We start from the raw sequence: 19,919 nt of genomic DNA, 5'->3' as shown, positions 1-19,919 counted from the left end.
TGTGTCCAACTCTTTGCGACCCCATGAATCGCAGCACGCCAGGCCTCCCTGTCTATCACCAACTCCCGGAGTTCACTCAAACTCATGTCCATTGAGTCGGTAATGCCATCCAGCCATCTCATCCTCTGTCGTCCCCTTCTCCTCCTGCCCCCAATCCCTCCCAGCATCAGAGTCTTTTCCAATGAGTCAACTCTTTGTATGAGGTGGCCAAAGTACTGGAGTTTCAAATTATTAAATGTAGTTCCCTGTGCTATACAGAAGTTCCTTGTTTATTTTGTATTTGATATTATTTATATTTTAATTTATACCTTAATTTATCCCTTGATTTAACTCTTAATTTATCCCTCCCTGTATTTCCCCTTAGGCAATTATAAGTTTGTTTTTTATGTCTGAGAATCTATTTCTGTTTTGTAAAAAAAATTATTTGTATCATTTTCTCAGATTCCATATAAGTAGTATGATATTTGTCTTTTGCCATCTGGCTTACTTCACATAATAGGTTCATCCATGTGCGGCAAATGGCATTATTTCATTCTTTTTATGGCTGAGTAATATTCCATTGTGTGTGTGCGCGCATGCACACACGCACACCGTATCTTCTTTATCCTTTCATCTGTCAGTGGACGTATAGGTTGCCTCCATGTGTTGGCTATTGCTAATAGTGCTGTTCTGACCATTGGGGTACATGCATCTTTTGAATTAGACTTTTCTTTGTATATATACCCAAGTGGGATTGCTGGAGCATATGGTAACTATTTTTGTTTTTTAAGGAACCTCAATACTGTTCTCCCTAGCAGTTATACCAATTTACATTCCCACTGAGAGGGCAGAAGGGTTCCCTTTTCTCCATATCTTCTCCAGCATTTATTATTTGTGTATTTTTTTTAATGATGGCCGTTCTGACTGGTATGAAATGATGCCTCATTGTATTTTCCATTTGCATTACTCTAATAATTAGTGATGTTGAGCATCTTTTCATGTGCTTTTTGGCCACCTGTATGTCTTCTTTGGAGAAATATCTATTCAGATCTGATACCCATTTTTTCATTGAGTTGTTTGTTTTTTGCTATTGAGCTGCATGGGCTGTTTGTATATTTTGGAGTTTAACCCCTTGTCAGTCACTTCATTTGCAAATATTTTCACCCATTCTGTGGGTTGTCCTTTCATTTTGTTTATGGTTTCCTTTGCCGTGCAAAAGCTTTTAAGTTTTAATTAGGTCCCATTTGTTTTTATTTTCATTACTCCAGGAGATGGATCAAAAAAGATCTTATTATGATTTATATCACAGAGTGTTCTACCTATGTACTCCTTTAAGACTTTTATAATAGGTGGTCTTACATTTAGGTCTTTAATCCGTTTTGAGTTTATTTTTGTGTATGGTGTTAGAGACTGTTCTAATTTCATTCTTTTGCATATAGCTGTCTAGTTTTCGCAGCACCACTTTTTGAAGAGACTACCTTTTCTCCCTTGTATAGTCTTGCCTCCTTTGTTGTAGACTAATTGACCGTAAGTGTGTGGGTTTATTTTTGTTCTTTCTATCCCAGTCCCATTTATCTCTATGTCTATTTTTGTGCCAGCACTATACTGTTCTGTTTGCATAGCTTTTAAGTATAGCTTGAAGTCAGGGACTATGATTCCTCGAGCCCCTTTCTTCTTTCTCAAGGTTGTTTTAGTTATTTGGGGTCTTTTGTGTTTTCATACACATTATTGACCAGGAAATTTTTGCCAAAGCCAAAACCTATGGCTGGCAACTTGTTATGTAAGTAAATATTGATACATCTCCCGTCAATAACATTTGGGTAACAAAAAACTTAATACATCTCTAGTCAATAATTTGTTCACAATATTTCTTCTATTCCAAGAACACAGTTTACCTTTCCATCTATTTTGCATCATCTTTCATTTCTTTTATCAACATCTTACAGTTTTCAGAGTACAGGTCTTTTGCCTCCTTAGGTAGGTTAATTCCTAGGTATTTTATTGTTTTTGATGCAATGGCAAGTGGGGTTGTTTCCTTAATTTCTCTTTCTGATATTTTGTTGTTACAGTATAGAAGTGCAATAGGTTTATACACATTAATTTTGCATTTTTCAACTTCACTGAATTCATTGATAGAGAGATAGGTACTTGTTAGTAATAACAACTTGATTCATATGAGTTTTCTCCTCAGTCATCTTAAATCATGCTTAGGAAGAATCTACCTATATGTTATGCAACAGCAAGGCATGCTGAGCAAGAGATGCCATTCTCGCCTTCTTGGATTTTTATCTTCTAAAGCAGATGCTCTAAATGCTTGAGAAGTCATGAACAAATAGGCAGAACTAGATGTTTGAACTTGAGCCTAAATATTATTTCTGAAGCAGAATTTTAAGACAGTCTATGGAGGCCACCCAGGAGAAGGCAATGGCACCCCACTCCAGTACTCTTGCCTGGAAAATCCCGTGGACGGAGAAGCCTGGTAGGCTGCAGACCATGGGGTCGCTAAAAGTCGGACATGACTGAGCGACTTCACTTTCACTCTTTACCTTCATGCATTGGAGAAGGAAACAGCAATCCACTCCAGTGTTCTTGCTTGGAGAATCCCAGGGACGGGGGAGCCTGGTGGGCTACCGTCTATGGGGTCGCACAGAGTCGGACACGACTGAAGCGACTCAGCAGCAGCAGCAGTAGTTTTCTGGTAGTGTCTTTAGTATTTTCTATTTTATCATGTCATCTACGGAGTCAGTTTTACTTCTTCTTTTCCAATTTGAATTCATTTTATTTCTTTTCTTCTGTGATTTCTGTGGCTAGGACTTCCAAAACTATGTTGAATAAAAATGATAAGTGTGGGCCTTCTTGTCTTGTTCCTGATCTGATTTTAGAGGAAGTGCTTTCAGCTTTTTAACTCTGAGTATGATCTTAGCTGTGAGTTTGTCATATATGTGGCCTTTATTATGCTGACTGTTCCCTGTTTGCCCACTTTCTGTAGAGTTTTTATCATAAATGGATATTTAAATTTATCAAAAGCTTTTTCCACATCTATTGAAATGATCATATGGGTTTTATTCTTCAGTTTTTTAATGTGGTATTTCACATTGATCAATTTGATAATACTGAAAACTTGTAGTCTTGGGATAGATCCCACTTGATCATGGTATATGAGCTTTTAAATATATTGTTGGATTTGGTTTCCTCATATTTTGTTGAGGATTTTTGCATCTATGTTCTTCTGTGACATTGATGATATTATTTGGAAGGAACACTTCTGAATTCATTGTGTGAGGCCACCGTCACTCTGATACCAAAAGCAGAGATATCACAAAAAAGAAAATTACAGGCCCACATTACTGATGAACATAGATGCAATAATCCTCTTATGTTTTAAATGTAAGAATTTATAACTATGCATTTCCCCCTTAGCATCACCTTTGCTGCATCCCTTGAGTTTTTGTGTGTTCATTTTCATTCATCTCCATATATTTTTTTCATTTCCCTTGCAATTTCTTTCTTTATCCTTTAGTTACTTGAAAGTGTAATAATACTATCTTTTATACTTGCCCTTATATTTACTTTTATTGAGGATTTTTTGTCTCCCTTAGACTTAAGTCCCACAAATATGTGAATTTTCCAATTTTCCTTTTGTTAGACTTCTGACTTCATTGTGTTTGATTGGATATAATTTGTGACCTAACATATCTAAAGTGAGAGTCGTCACACATGCACTTGAGAAGAATGTGTATGGGCTTATTGGATTGAGTGTTCTGTCTCTTAGATATAGTTTCTTGTGTTAAGTCCTCTGTTTCCTTATCTTCTGTCTAACTGTTCTATTTATCATTGAGAATGAGATATTAAAATCTCCAACTGTTATTATACAGCTTCAATTTAGTCAGTGTTTACTTTGTAAATTTTACTGGTCTATCATTAGGCACGTAAATGTTTATGATTAATATATCTTCTTGCTATGTTGAAACTTGTATTAATATATAATATCCTCCTTTGTCACATGTAAACTTTTTTACATAGTCCCTGTTTTATCTGATATTAATATAGCCACCCATGCTCTTTTTAGTTACTATTTGCGTAGAATAACTTTTCTGTCCTTTCACTTGCAATCTGTCTGTGCATTTGGATCTTAAATGAGTCTCTCGTGGACAGCATAAACATGGGTCATATGTTTTTATGCATTCTGACAATCTCTGATTGGAGAGTTTAATCTATTTATGTTTTAAAAATTACTGAAAAGGGGGAAGATTATTGTCATGTTGTTAACTGCTGTCATTTTTTTTAATATTGTTTCTGTCATCTGTTACTTTAATTTGTTATTTCTATATACCTTATCAGAGAAGGCAATGGCAACCCACTCCAGTACTCTTGCCTGGAAAATTCCATGGACGGAGGAGCCTGCTGGGCTGCAATCCATGGGCTCGCGAAGAGTCAGACATGACTGAGCGACTTCACTTTCACTTCTCACTTTCATGCATTGGAGAAGGAAATGGCAACCCACCCCAGTGTTCTTGCCTGGAGAATCCCAGGGATGGCGGAGCCTGGTGGGCTGCCGTCTATGGGGTCGCACAGTCAGACATGACTGAAGGGACTTAGCAGCAGCAGCAGCGTACACTTTATAATTTTTCCCTTATTTTCTTCCTTACTGTTTTCTTTTGTGTTTAGTTGTTTTTTGTAGTGAACTGCTTAAATCCTTTTCTCATTTCTTTTTTTATATTTTTTATACCTAATTATTTTGTGTTACCATGGGAATTACACTTACCATCCTAAAGTTATGACACTGTGGTTGAATTTATACAAGCTTAAATTCAGTAACATGCAATAACTCTTCTTTATGACTCCAGTCCTTCCATTTTCACTTTTTGGTGTCAGAAAATTTCATTTTTATATACTGTATGTGTCAAACATAAACTAATAATTCCTCTAAATGGAAGTGTCTCAAATTATGTAGAAGACCACATGTGAAGTTGATAAAGTTATAAAATTATTAGCTTTTAGACTAATAATTCTGGTTTTTTTCCTATAGATCTTTTGCTAAATTATGTATAAAATAAAAGACTATAATTACACACCATTGTTACAATAATACTATCTTTTATCGTTGCCCTTCTATTTACTTTCATTGAGATCCTTTTATCTCCCTTAGACTTTGCGCTACTGTCTCTTGACTTTATTTCACCTTGGAGGACTCTCTTGAGTTTTTCCTACAGGGCTGATCTAGTGCCCATGAACTCCTTCAGCTTTCGTTTACCTGCTGCTGCTGCTGCTGCTGCTGCTACTGCTAAGTCGCTTCAGTCGTGTCCGACTCTGTGCGACCCCATAGACAGCAGCCCACCAGGCTCCCCCGTCCCTGGGATTCTCCAGGCAAGAACACTGGAGTGGGTTGCCATTTCCTTTTCAAATGCATAAAGTGAAAAGTGAAAGTGAAATCGCTCGGTCGTGTCCGACTCTTCGCGACCCCATGGACTGCAGCCCACCAGGCTCCTCTGTCCATGGGATTTTCCAGGCAAGAGTACTGGAGTGGGGTGCTGGGATATCTTAATTTCCTTCTGTGCCTGTGAATCTCCAACAAGACAAATGCTTCAAGATTCTTTCTTTGCCTTTGGCTTTTGGAACTTTGATTATATAGTGTGTCACAGGGAGGATCTCTTTGAGTTCATCTTACTTAGAGTTGATTGGATATTTATATTCATATCTTCCATCACCTTTGGGCAGGCTTAAGCCGTTATTTCTTCAGATATTCTCTCTGCTCCTTTCTCTCTCCTTTTGGGACCTAAAAATGCATATATTGACTTGCTGAATGGTGTCCCACAGATATCTTAGGCTCTGTTCCATTTTCATCAATCTTTTTTTGCTTCTTTTCCACAGAATCATTAATATCTATTGATTCATCTTCTAGTTCACTAATTATTTCTTCTGTCTGGTCAAATCTGCCTTTGGATTTTAATATTCAGTTTTTCATTTCATTTATTGTGATTTTCAGCTCTAGAGTTGGGAGTGGTATTTTCTAGGCTTTCTGTCTATTAATGTTTCTGTTTTCTTCATTTTTAAAAAAATTATATGTCTTCTTTTAATTCTTTGAGTATCTTCAAGATGGTTTTTTAAAACTCTTCATCTAGTATATCTGAAATCAGCTCTTTTCCAGGGACAGTTCTTGTTGATTTATTTATTTTTCCTTTGAATGAAACCGTACTCTCTTGTTTCTTTGTACACTTTGTGATTTTTTTCTTAAAAACTGGACACTGAATGTAATAATCTGGTAACTCTTGAAATCAGAATCTCCTCCTTCTCCAGGGTTTTCTGGGTTTTGCTTTCTGTTTGTTTGGGGTTTTTTGTTTGTTTGTTTGTTTTGTTGTTGTTGTTGTCTCTGTACCAAAACTTAAGGTCTTCTAGGTCTCTAATATGCCTTTCCCTGGCATATGTGATCACTTCATAATTTCCCCCATATGTTGCATGTCTTAATCTTTAATGTCTGGCTCCAAAAAGGGGGGAAAGAGATAAATGAATGGTGGGGAAGAAAGAGCACTGAACCTTTAAATCCACTGGAAGTCATTTTAGTGGAAAGGGAAGATGTTTGCTTCAGTGAGGGGGGAGCCATGGTGAGGAAAGCAACAATAATACTGTATTCATTTTCTGTGCACGTCTGTAGCCAGAAGCAGCAGTCACTGATCAGAGCACAGCTCCCCAGTAATTGGAAGATGGTGACTGTTTTGCCCCCTGTGACTCTTATAAGCTGTGTGCAAGCTGCTGTAGAAATGTGGGCACAGCTGCCTGTCATGGAGCTGGGAGTCTGGAAATGGTAACTGCTACTGTCATAGTTGCTGAAACTGACCAATGTTAACTATAGCTTACCATCTAAAACGTCCCTGAAAGTTGTAAGACTACAATAGATGCCATAGTACCAAAATATTAATAGTTGCATTAGATTTTTCCAGTGTTATTGTCCAGGATGGGATCAGGTTCCTGGTGCTTCTTTTTCTGCCATCTTCCCTGAATTGCCTGCTGTGAATATAAGTTGTTACTTCTATGAGGTTAATGGCTAAGAATGCAATTGCTGGAGTATGGTAGTTTTCAAAGTTTTCTAAGAAACTTTGTAAGTTTTATTTAGTTTTATAAGAAACTTCCAAACATTTTCAGAGGGCCTGTACTGTTTTATATCCCACCAGCAATGTATGATGACCCAGGGCTCTACATCTTTGCAGTTTATGGCATTGTCATTTTTTACTGTAGCCATTCTGATAGGTATGTAGTGATATCACACTGTGGTTTTAATTTTCATTCTCTGACACATAATGATACTGAAGATCTTATTATGTTCTTAGTTGCCTTGGTAAATAGATGGGAAAACAATGGAAACAGTGACAGACTATTTTCTTAGGTTCCAAAGTCACTGCAGATGGTGACAGCAGTCATGAAATTAAAAGACGCTTCTCTTTCTGCCATAAAGATGGTGTCATCTGCATATCTGAGGTTATTGATATTTCTCCCAGCAATCTTGATTCCAGCCTGTGCTTCACACAGTCCAGCATTTCGCATGATGCACTCTGCATATAAGTTAAATAAGCAGGGTGACAATATACAGCCTTGATGTACTCCTTTCCCAACTTGGAACCAGTGCATTGTTCCATGTCCAGTTCTTGCTGTTGCTTCTTGACCTGCATACAGACTTCTCAGGAGGCAGGTAAGGTGGTCTGATATTCCCATCTCTTAAAGAATTTTCCACAGTTTGTTGTGATCCACACAGTCAAAGGCTTTGGTATAGTCAATAAAGCAGAAATAGATGTTTTTCTGGAACTCCATTGCTTTTTCTGTGATCCAATGGATGTTGGCAATTTGATCTCTGGTTGTTCTGCCTTTTCTAAAACCAGCTTGAACATCTGTAAGTTCTCAGTTCACGTCCTGTTGAAGACTTGCTTGGAGAATTTTGAGCCTTACTTTGCTAGCATGTGAGATGAGTGCAATTGTGCAGTAGTTTGAAAGTCTAGATGAATAGATGAATGAGTCCTCTTCCCAATATGCCAGTATTGGCCCAGTGGGGAGTAAGTTTCTAATGCCTTCAGTTTGAGTAGAAGGATATACGCTCATCTTCTGCAAAAACTTCAAAATTGCAACTAACCACTGAACAACCATCGACAGGAGGATTTTGGATCCCACCAAAAAAAGATACCCCACATCAAAGGGCAAATGAGAAACCCCAACAAGATGGTTGGAGGGGCAAAATCATGTTTAGAATCAAACCCCATAGCCACCAGAGATGCTCAGAGGACTCAAGCAAAACCTTGTGTGTATCAGGACCCAGGGACCCCACAAGAGATAGAGCCAGACCTGCCTTTGAGTGTTTGAGTGTCTCCTGCAAAGGCATGGGTCAGCAGTGGCCTGCCACAGGGACAGGGGCTCTGGCTGCAGCAGACCTGGGAGACGTGGCATGTGGCATAAGTCCTCTTGGAGGAGGTCGCCATTAGCCCCACTGCAGAGCCACCAAGCAGACGACCCATAAACCGGAGAACAATTATACCAAAGAAGTTCTCATACTGTTGCAAAAGTTCTAGAGCTCACAACAAATTTCCCAACCTGGGGATCCAACAAAGGTACTGAGAATTCCCAGGGAATTTGACTCTGAAGACCAGTGGGATTTGATTGCAGGACTCCCACAGGACTGGGGAAATGGATTCTTGGAGGGCACAAACAAAACCTTGTGCACACCAGGACCCAGGAGAAAGGACCCCACAAAAGACTGAGCCAGACTTGCCTATGAGTGTCCAGGAGTCTCCAGCAGAGGCGCGGGTTGACCGTGGCCTGCCACGGGCTCAGGGTCACTGAATACAACAGTCCTGGGAGCCATGCATGCTGGCATAAGCCCTTTTGAAGGAGGTTGCCATTACCCCTACCATAGTTTGACCTTGGGCCAAACTACTGAGAGAGAACACAGCCCCACCCATCAATAGAAAATTGGATTAAAGATTTACTGAGCATGGCCCCTCCCTCAGCCAGTCCCTCCCATCAGGAAGATTCCACAAACCTCTTATCCTTATCCATCAGAGAGCAGACAGAATGAAAACCACCATGAAAACCACCACAGTTACAGAAAACTAACCAAACTGATCACATGGATCACAGCCTTGTCTAACTCAATGAAACTATGAGCCATGCCATCGTGTAGGGCCACCCAAGATGGAGAGGTCATGGTGGAGAGTTCTGACAAAATGTGGATAGATATAATCCTTTGTTGGATGTTCTGTTTGCAAATATTTTGTCCCAGTCTATTTCTGGTCTGTAGCATATCCTTAAGAATCTTCCACAGAACAAAAGTTCTACATTTCTTATTAAGTCTAACATCATTTTCTCATTTATGTGTCATGCTTTTACTGTCAAGTCTAAGAGTTCTCTGTCTAGCCCATAGGTCTCAATTTTTCCTGAAAGCTTTGTAGTTTTACATTATGTATTTCTCTGTGATCCGTTTGAGTCCATTTTTATATGAAGTATGTGGTGTAGGTTGAGGTTTTCTGGGTTTTTTGCCTACGTATGCCTGTCCTATAGCTCTAGAACCATTTGTTGAAAAACTCTTATCCCATTGAATTGCTTTTACACCTTTGTCAAAAGTCATTTTGACGTATTCTTATGGGTCTATTTCTGGGTTTAAAATTGTGTCCCACGGTTCCATATGTCTGTTCCTTCCCTAATACCACACTCTCTTGATTACTGTAGCTATATATAGTAAGGTTTAATATTAAGTAGAGTGATGCTCTCTCACTTTATTCTTTTTCAATAAAGTTTTAGTTAATTTTGAGCTGTGCCTTTTGACATACGTTTTAGAGTCAGTCAAATTAATTGTATAAAAAAAATAAAAAAAAAAAAAAACCTTGGTGATATTTTGGTAGAAATTGCCTTAACCTATAGATCAGTTTGAGGAAAATTTTGTGATGCTAAGTCTTCCAATTCATAAATACATGTCTCTTCACTTCTTAAATATTCTTTGATTACCTTCATCAATAGTTTGTAGTTTATGGCTTACAGATCCTATGTTTGTTTTGTTAATACCTGTGTATTTACATTTCTTTGGGGGTAATTGTTAATGGTACATTATGTTTCAGTTTATATAGGTTCATTATTAATATATAGAAATTGTGAATGGTCTTTGCGTGTTGATTTCAAAAAGTTTTAAAAGGTAGCTTTTTACTACTGTATCCTTATTTCTGTTTTTTGTCTTAATCTTTAAGTGATCTGTAGAATTATCTTAGAGACAATTCTAAGACATTAGAGTTGTCTTAGTTACCCAATATGGCTAAGTAATTGCAAGCACTCCTTTGAAAGTGGTAGTATTATTTTTATCTTACAGTTTTTACACTGAGCCTAAGAACTTGTGAAGCTAGTACAAGGCAAAGATAGATTCAAATGCAGACTTGCACAGAGCTGTTCCAATATGCTATGCCATTTCAAGGTTACAACAAAAAAATTTTCAAGGGATTTACCTGCTGTATTTTGTGACAGGTTTTCCAAAAAATGACAACTTGACTAGAATTACTAGATGTTCTTCTACTTTCTTTCTGACTCTTCAGTTCAGTTCAGTTCAGTTGCTCAGTCGTGTCTGACTCTTTGCGACCTCATGAATTGCAGCACGCCAGGCCTCCCTGTCCATCACCAACTTCCAGAGTTTACCCAAACTCATGTCCATTGAGTTGGTGATGCCATCCAGCCATCTCATCCTCTGCCGTCCCCTTCTCCTCCTGCCCTCAATCTTTCCCAGCATCAGGGGCTTTTCAAATGAGTCAGCTCTTCACATCAGGTGGCCAAAGTATTGGAGTTTCAGCTTCAACATCAGTCCTACCAATGAATATTCAGGACTGATCTCCTTTAGGGTGGACTGGCTGGATCTCCTTGCCTCTTTAGACAGTGCACAAATACTTACTGGCATTTAGTGCACAGGGAAATTTGGGTTCCATTTCTCCTACTAAGTGCTTTTAAAAAAGTCTTTATTTTTGAAGTGTAAATATTTACCAGATCAACATTCATTTCTTTATTTCTTCAGTTAACTACTTATGAAGCAAGTACTGGATATGCAGAGACAAGTAACACAAAGTGTTTGCTTTTAATTTGCTACAGTCAGGTGAAGAAGACTGATAGGAAAACAGATAAATAGAGTAAAGGGTGGTAAGTGCTCTGATGGAAGTAAGCACATTTGCTACACAATAGTGTACTGCAGCTGGCACATAGCAGCTTATGGGAGAAAAATTGGAGGAATATTTACACCATGAATTGAAATTGACAAATTCTGACAGGGCTTTCCTTTTTCCTCCCTGTCTCCCTTCTTTCCCTCCTTTTTTGTCTTAGGGCATGTAGTTTACTAAAACACTACTATTACTGTTGACATAGAAAACAAGCTTATGGTTACCAAAGGAAAAGGGAGAGGAATAAATTAGAAGTTTGGGATTAAAATAAACACATTACTATAAATAAAATAGATAACCGACAAGGACCTAGAGTGTAGCACAGGAAACTAGTCAACATCTTACAATAATCTACAATGAAGAAGTTTCTAAAAAAGAATAGATATAGATTTAGATAGAGGTATATGGTTTTTCCTGTGGTCATGTATGGATGTGAGAGTTGGACTGTGAAGAAGGCTGAGCGCCAAAGAATTGATGCTTTTGAAGTGTGGTGTTGGAGAAGACTCTTGAGAGTCCCTTGGACTGCAAGGAGATCCAACCAGTCCATTCTGAAGGAGATCAGCCCTGGGATTTCTTTGGAAGGAATGATGCTAAAGCTGAAACTCCAGTACTTTGGCCACCTCATGCGAAGAATTGACTCATTGGAAAAGACTCTGATGCTGGGAGGGATTGGGGGCAGGAGGAGAAGGGGACAACAGAGGATGAGATGGTTAGATGGCATCACTGACTCAATGGATGTGAGTCTGAGTGAACTCTGGGAGTTGGTGATGGACAGGGAGGACTGGCGTGCTGCGATTCACGGGGTCACAAAGAGTTGGACACAACTGAGCGACTGAACTGAACTGAACTGTATATATGTATAATTGAATCGCTTTGCTATAAACCTGAAACTGACACATTGTAAATCAACTATATTTCAATAAAAATTTTAAAAATCAAAAAAGAATAAAATACTACTGTTGGTACAGGAGTAAAGGTATTAAGCCTAGAGCTTTATCCTCATTGCAACATGAGCTAATTCAGCATGTCATATCATAAGTTGTCACATGACCAGGTGTTTCCAGTGATTTAAGCAACAACCTTTCACGACATGGTGGCTGTTTCCCTTTTAGATGTGAGAGTGAGATTAAGTCTAAATCTCCTGTGGGTTCTTTTTCTTCCCAGAGAATATAAAGCAGCTAACATCACCATCAACGTATACCTCGTCAATGAACCTTGGCTCTTCTCACTGGCCTGGTGTTCCAGTATTCATTCAGTGACAACAGACAACATTCAGGTCCTGAAGGAGATCAATCACCCTTACTACTTCATGGTGAGCTGGTTGTCCAGATTGTCCTTCCAAGTCTGGTACAATAGGAGTCTCTGTCCCCCTCCCCACCCCTACCTAGCACACTGTGTGGTCTCTAGGTGAGCTACTTAAGAGCAGAGACTTATGTGACATTGAAGATGTGGCATTCCCGCTTCTCTCACCCAGCACCTTCTGTGATTTTTCAGGGAGAAATTATTATTAATGGTATAATAATCACTGTTTATTGAGTCCTCACCATGTGCCTTTCATGCATAATGTAATGCAGTGCTCTGGAGTTGAATTCAACCCACTAGGAGTATCACCATGGGGAATCTTAAACTTGAAGTTAAGATCCTTGACATTATCACATGAATGCAATATTCAGAATGAGGTCAGATTCCAGAGTTTTGTTACTGCAGCTCCACCTTCCTGAAGGTACAGTAACGACGACAGTGATACGAGGTGTGGTAAAGAAACCAAGAGAAAACTGTGTATCCTGAGTAAAAATGCTTTTGAAAAGGAGAGTGTGTATCCAGCTACTGCTTATGGTTAGAGGCATGGGGGCCTGAACATCTGGGTTACACTTCCAGATAAATCCCATCACTTATTATCTATGAAGGGAGCCCCAGTTAACCAGTTAAATGATACAGAGCTAATTTTTCTTATCAGTGTAGAGGTAGAATGAGATGACTGAGTCAGACACAATAGCCTACAGCAGAAAACTGCTGTGTGACCTCAGTCTTTTCTTGTCCCTGAATAAGATCTCACTCAGATTCCATAGTTTCTCTATAGTTCACTCTTAGATAATTTTTAAAGTTCTTTTTAATCACCAGAAAGCCTCAATTCAACATCAAATGTCTTGTCCAGAGTAATAACCCAAACTCTAAACTGCCTTAAACATCAAAGTTTTAGTCAGAGAAACCTAAATGAGAAGCTTACATATCTTGGGTTGCTTTCTCCATACCTCCAGCCTCACTGGTCCTTGTTTCTGACTTGATCAGGGTCAGGAGCAGGTATGAGGTGATCAGGGCCATGGGCACAATCTCATAGGGCCAGTACTGCATTGAGGCCCTATGGTGGAATTGTCGAACTGCTTACTCCTTCTTCCTTGGTGCCTTGGGCAGCATTCTTCAGATTACCCTCAAGGAAACCTTGGATGACAGGTCCCTTGGCATAGGTGAAGCCTCTCTACTTGCCTGTCTCCGTAATATCCTCCGTCATGTATATATTATACATTTTTCTAGCATTTTTGCTTTTAAAATTGGTTAAACTTATTCAGTATATAAAATTCAATCATTCTGAAGTACATAAGTTGGAAATCAATATACCCCTCCATAATCCTATCCCTCTAAACCAGTAATGTCTGAAAGTTGTCCCTTTGGGTATATTAAATAAAACTTTATTAAGTAAAACTTTTCAATTTAATATTTAAATTGATAATAAATTCATGTGATTCAAAATTCAGAGAGTGTAAAGGATGTTAAGTCAAAAGCTTGTTTCTACACCTGGCCTGGGCTTTTTTAAAGGACTCAAGGTCAGTTTGCTCAGGAAGGTAAGGCCTGTATCCATGGGCCTGCCTAAGCAACCCACACCCTGAGTTAGAATATACTGACTCAGATCTTGGCCCAACCCCTTACTGTGTGAACTTGGAAATGTTAGTTAACTTGTCCAGGCTTCAGTTTGTTATTTGTAAACTGGGGATTAAAGGTACTACAGTAGAAGCAAATTTTATCCAATATAATCCTGTCTGCTTAGCAGTCTGTTAATTCAAAAATTTTAGATGAGGAATTGTGAAATAAATGATATGTGGTCTGTTAGCATTTTACTATGTTGGAAAAACCTATCTAATACTTAGTGGCTTAAAACTGACAAATATTTCACATTCATTATGATGGTTGAGCACTTTCTCTGGTCCCAGTCACTGTGGCCGGGCTAGGTGACCTAGGATGGCCTCACCCATATGTCTAGGATTCTACCGGGATGACTGAGGCCTCTCTTCACTTAGTCACTCATCCTCGATGATGCCAACTTGCTCACGTTCACCTGGTGGCACTGGGTTCTCAGCAATGAGAGGTCAAGCCCCGTGCATGTGCCTTTTCCAAGATCTCCCAAGTGTGATGTTTGCTAATGTTCCACTGGCCAAAGATGATCACATGGTCAAGTCCAGATCTAAGGTGGGGGCAGAGGAGAGACACGCTTTACTTCTTGATGGGGAGGAACAACAAAGTCATATTCCATACAGGCCTGCATTTGGTGAGAAATATTGTGGTCGTTTTTATAAACAATCCACCACATACATAACTCATACATTTAAAAATACTTATTCACCTTTCGACAAAGACTCAAGGTCTTTCCTTTGAGGGCATTTCAGCTGATTGAATTCTGTATTCCCTTGCTTATATATACTCCAAAATGAACCAAGTATAATTTCTAAGTTTTGTTTCCTTTGGTTGTTATTCAGACACTAAGTCATGTCCAATTCTTAAAGTCATTGGGAGAATGAGATATCCACCCAGATTTTCATAATAATCCCACAACCCCTCGTCTCTTACTGTTTCACTCATACCTAATTCATTTGCAGTTTGTGTGTGTGTGTGTGTGTGTGTGTGTGTGTGTGTTTTAGGGCTGTGCTGGGTCTTCATTGCTTTGCAAGGGCTTTCTCTAGTTGCAGCAAGCAAGGGCCACTCTTCGTTGCAATGAGAAAGAAGGCTTCTCGTTTCAGTGGCTTTTCTTGCTGTGGAGCCTAGCACCGAGGGCACACAAGCTCAGCAGCTGCAGCTCTCGGGCCCTAGAGTGTGTGGGCTTCAGTAGTTGTGGCGTGTGGGCTTGGTAATTATGGCTTGTGGGCTCTAAAGCACGCACTCAGTAGTTGTGGTGCATGGTCTTGAGTTGTTCTTCAGTATGTGAAATCTCCCCAGAGCAAGGATTGAATGCTTGTCCCCTGCACTGAAGTGTGTGTGTGCTCAGTTCCCCAGTCGTGCGACCCTGTGAACTGTAGCCGGCCAGGCTCCTCTGTCCATGGCATTCTCCAGACAAGATTGCTGGAGCGGGTTGCCATTTCCTCCTCGAGAAGGTCTTCTCAACCCAGGGATTGAACCCACATCTTCTGCATCTCCTGCATTGGCAGGCGAATCCTTACTCACTGCACCACCAGGGAAATCCTGCAGTTTATTTTTTTAATAACCTTTCCTTTTATCATCAAGTATTTCTAAACATCGACTTAGTGTCCTTTGAAAATGCCATCTTTTTTTACTCAATTTTTACAGATCTGAGTAATATTTAATTATACTGCACAATCATAACAAGTACAGTTGTTATAAAGCCATATGGACAGTAAGAACAACTGATTCTTAGTGACTGTACAGCACACCCAACGAGCATCCTAGAACAGGCCAAGGCATTGGTCAGGTTCCCATAGGCATTGCTGCTGCTGCTAAGTTGCTTCAGTTGTGTCCAACTCTGTACAACCCCATAGATGGCAGCCCACCAGGCTCCTCTGTCCCTGGGATTCAGGCAAGTATTCAGGCAAGAATACTGGAGTGGGTTGCCATTTCCTTCTCCAATGTATGCATGCATGCTAAGTCGCTTCAGTCGTGTCCAACTCTGTGTGACCATATGGACAGCAGCCCACCAGGCTCCTCTGTCCACGGGATTCTCTAGGAAAGAATACTGGAGTGGGTTGCCATTTTCTTCTCCACCATAGGGCATTAGGAGCCTTAGATTAGTGGAACTTGGTTAAAAGCTTCTACTGTACCTGCCTATTAGATCTGTTCGAAGGATTGATGTGCAAATACCCTTAACATGCTTATAACACTTCCTTAGCTCCTATAAATGCTCATTAATGTTAGTTGTGCTCATCATTATCACAGTCATTTGTGTTATTGTTGTTAATATTATCATTACTAATCAGTCCAAGAAAAGACCTTGTGATTGGGTGGAAATGGCATAAGAAAGAAAAAATCATGTCAGACCCAGTACCATCAAGTAGTATTGGAGGTGAAATAATGAAAGTAGAAAGGGAAGACCAAACCAGGAAATGTAAAATCTCATGCAAGTGAAGCTAGAAGATGGAGCTTTGTGAAATGTGTGATTTATGCAAGGAGACTCAAGAAGTAGGCATGTTAGTCTTGGTTAAGAATTGTATTTGAGAATTGTTGAGACATGCTTCTTTGAAGTACAGTGATTTAGGGGAATGATTCCTAAATGCTGGTTCACAGACTGATTACTTGTTTCTGGAGGGCAGAAATTCTAATTCCTGAGTCTCTAATGAGGCCCAGGAACCTGTATTACTAAAATCTGATGCTCAGGTAGATTTAGATGCACAGCCAGGTTTGGAAAGCTGTGTCATGAGCACAGAGAGCACTGGAAGTCAAGAAACTTGGGCTTGTAGTCCTGGGTCCAGAATAGACTTGCTATGTGACATCTCTGGGACTCCCTCAGGCCTCAGTCAAGGGTCCAGGGAGATGAAGTGTGTGGAGTGTTTTAGCCCTTGTAGAGCCCTTGGCACATGTAAGAGGGGATTGTTAGGATAGCAGCAGGTACCCTCTGTGTTTGACACCAACTCGGGCAATCGTGGTTCCTCCCCCTGCTCTGCCCCTGCTCCATCCCTGGTTCAAGCAAGGGACTTGACCCACATGAGCTACAATCCCTTCCAGCTCCAAACTCCTATAACTGTGTTTTCTGTTTTGCAGACACCAGATTTCTATATGTTCATGTGGATTTTCTTGGATATTCTTTCTGCAGTTTTCATTGTTGCCATATTTTATTCTATTTGGTAAGCATTTATTTGTAATTTTAAATGATTTTTTTTCCAAAAATATAAATGGTTTTACAGAAATTTAAGAAAAAAACAGTTACATTCTTCCTGTAATCCCACATGGCAAATCCTCAGGGAGACGGGGTTTTATCATCCTAACCTCCCATTTCTTCTCATGCTGGCTGCAGGTCCTCACACCCCTTCTTCCTCCTCAACACGAGATCATATTCTAAGAATTAGGGCTCTCACTAAAGCTTAATCAAAACCTGTTAATACAGATCCCCCGTGGATCAGTTGGGAGAGGAGAGGGGTTGAAGACTGCTCAGAACAAGTGCCTCCACCTTCCCCTCCTTCCACAAGACGGGACATAGCAGGGTGCTGTGTGAAGGGCAAGCTCCCACTCCAGGAGCCTGGGTTTTAGTCCTGGCTTTTCCTTTGGTTGCTGGGTAACCCTGGGAAAATCACTGCCCCTTTCAAGACCATAGTCTTTTTATCTGTCAAAAAAAATGACATTTGAGAATTCTTGAGGGAAAATGCTACAAGATTATAAGGTTCAGGGTGGGGGAAGGGACATCTGGTAGAAGAATTTTAGCTAGAAGGGACCATGGTTCCTTAGACCTCATCATGCCCATCATTTCATTTGAGTTATCTTTTAAGGGGGGATGCTACAAACCCTCTGCCTAAGGTAGCATTTGACTGGGTAATGTTCTTTTCTATCCACTGCCTGTTATTATTGTCGCTTTGAAAGAGGTCTGTGAGGCTCATGAACACTCTGCTCCCTTCTAGGTTGAGAGAAAGCCAGAGTGAAAAAATCCTCCAAGGTATCACCAGTTACACAGGTAAAGTCAGAAGCCTAGCACCCTCCCATCTCTTCATCCCTACCCATTGCCTCCAGGAGGCAGGGCCTGCCTTTAATGTTCCTGACAAGAATTGAAGGAGTCTAAAAATCAGGGGGTGGGAACCAGTGAGAAGCTGGGAAAAATAGGCTGGGCACAGATACTAAGGGGCCCTTAACATCCAGATTCATTGTGGACTTTCTTCTCTTAAGCAGTGAGACTCCTTGGAAGATTTTTTAATGTGGTTATTTGCTCTCTTGTTCATATATTCACTCGTCACAATTATTATTGAGTACCCACTTTGTGTCAGGCTCTGTGAGAAAGACTGAAGTACCTGAAAGCTCTCTGTGGAGGGCGGCTCAAGAGAACAGAGCTCTGGCCCACAGAGAACCAGTGAGGAAGCAGGCAAAGGCATAGCAGTTGACATCTTCGGTTCAGGCATCTAGGACCAGGACAGGGAAGCTGCCATGCTCATCGGGGCTGAATCTGCTTTTTGTGGCTCCAGTTGTGATTATGTTGGAAGTCAGAAGGAGAAAATTGCTGAGATCCTGGAATTCTGGACTAGAGTCTAGGCTCTGCATATAAACAATCAGGAAATGACAAATGAGTTTCAACAAGGGAGCAATAGGCTTAAACTTCTGGGTAAAAGGATAGAATAGCAAAATAATGTATTATTCAGCAAAATAACTCAGGACTGAGTGAGATAGGTCCAGTAAGGGAAGAGAAGCTAGAGTTTATTATTTAGGAGGTTGTGGAGATTTAGGAGGTTGTGGAGATAGTCACATAGTGAGTTACTGGTTTGGAAGCCAATGCAATGTCAGAGAGAAAACCAGTTAGGAGGCAGTTCATAATACACTTTCCTCTCATAGCTCTTGAAGCCTTAAGTAAAGTTGGTACAGTCACAAAATCATGAATTAATTTAACTTCTTGTGGACAGTGGTAAAGATCTTGAGATGCTGTGTACCAGCTGGCAGTGTTCAACACATACATTACTTAGAGTTGCAGGAATGGGTCCATAGAGACCATTGAAAAATAAATTCAGAACTTTGAAGAGCAGTGGTCTTTCCTACTATAAAATTGAATGTTTTAACCAAAATGACTCAAATTTCTTAAGATATAGAGTGATCTCCAGTGACTCTGTTTTATGGATTTTAAAAAAATCACTCTGCTGGCTATTAAGACGACTGAAGGCTGTGTTCCAGCTGCCTTATGATTTTTAGTAGTTTATTAGTAAACTAGGGCTTCCAAAATGAAGTACCAAGGACTGGGTGCCTTAAACAACAGACGTTTATTTTTCTCACAGTTCTGAATTATGGTTTACCTTAGTGTATGTGAGTGTATTTATCTGCTTAAGGTTTGCTAAATTTCTTAGATCAGTAAGTAAATAAATGTTCTGTCTGTATTTTTTAAAATATTTTTCTCCCACTACTCTCTTTCTGGGATTCCTGGTACCATTTATTTTTATTTTTAACCTATTAAATTTTTTTTCTTTTGACTGCATTGGGTCATAGCCGTAGCACATGTGATCTTTAGCTTTGCCCTGCAAACTCTTAGTTGTGGCGTGTCAGATCTAGTTCCCTGCCCAGGGAGTGAACCTGGACCCCATGCATTGGCAGTGGGGAGTCTTAGCCACTGGACCACCAGGGAAGTCCTTTATCCTATTTAATTTTTATGCTTCTTTTTGGATATATTCTATTACTATATGGTTAGTTTTTAACTGCTGTGTAAAAAATTACCAGAAACCTAGCAGCTCAAAACAACACAAATCTATCATCCTACAGTTTATGTGGACTAGGAGTCCAGGCATTGTTTTGCTGGGTCCTCTGCATAAAGTCTCAACAGGATAACATCAAGATGTTGGCCTGGACTGTAATCTCATCTGAGACACAGAG

The 19,919-nt window shown here is 39.9% G+C and overlaps 1 protein-coding gene across 1 annotated transcript in view; it reads left to right on the top strand.

Annotated features, from left to right (window-relative positions):
* LOC104982487 (glycerophosphodiester phosphodiesterase domain-containing protein 4-like) overlaps nucleotides 1-18,125 on the top strand; it is a 96,011-nt gene extending 77,886 nt beyond the window's left edge. Inside the window, exons 13-15 of the mRNA XM_010831880.1 lie at nucleotides 12,312-12,459; nucleotides 17,127-17,209; nucleotides 17,978-18,125. Of these exons, the coding sequence (XP_010830182.1) occupies nucleotides 12,312-12,459; nucleotides 17,127-17,209; nucleotides 17,978-18,125 (379 nt within the window). The remainder of the gene's footprint in view (nucleotides 1-12,311; nucleotides 12,460-17,126; nucleotides 17,210-17,977) is intronic.
* Nucleotides 18,126-19,919: the final 1,794 nt, after the last annotated feature.

The sequence above is a fragment of the Bison bison genome, unplaced genomic scaffold, assembly GCF_000754665.1.
Source record: "Bison bison bison isolate TAMUID 2011002044 unplaced genomic scaffold, Bison_UMD1.0 scf7180017864531, whole genome shotgun sequence".
In the NCBI taxonomy this organism is placed as follows: domain Eukaryota; kingdom Metazoa; phylum Chordata; class Mammalia; order Artiodactyla; family Bovidae; genus Bison; species Bison bison.
The sequence above is the reverse complement of the archived record's forward strand: the minus strand, read 5'-3'. Positions and strand labels throughout refer to the sequence as shown.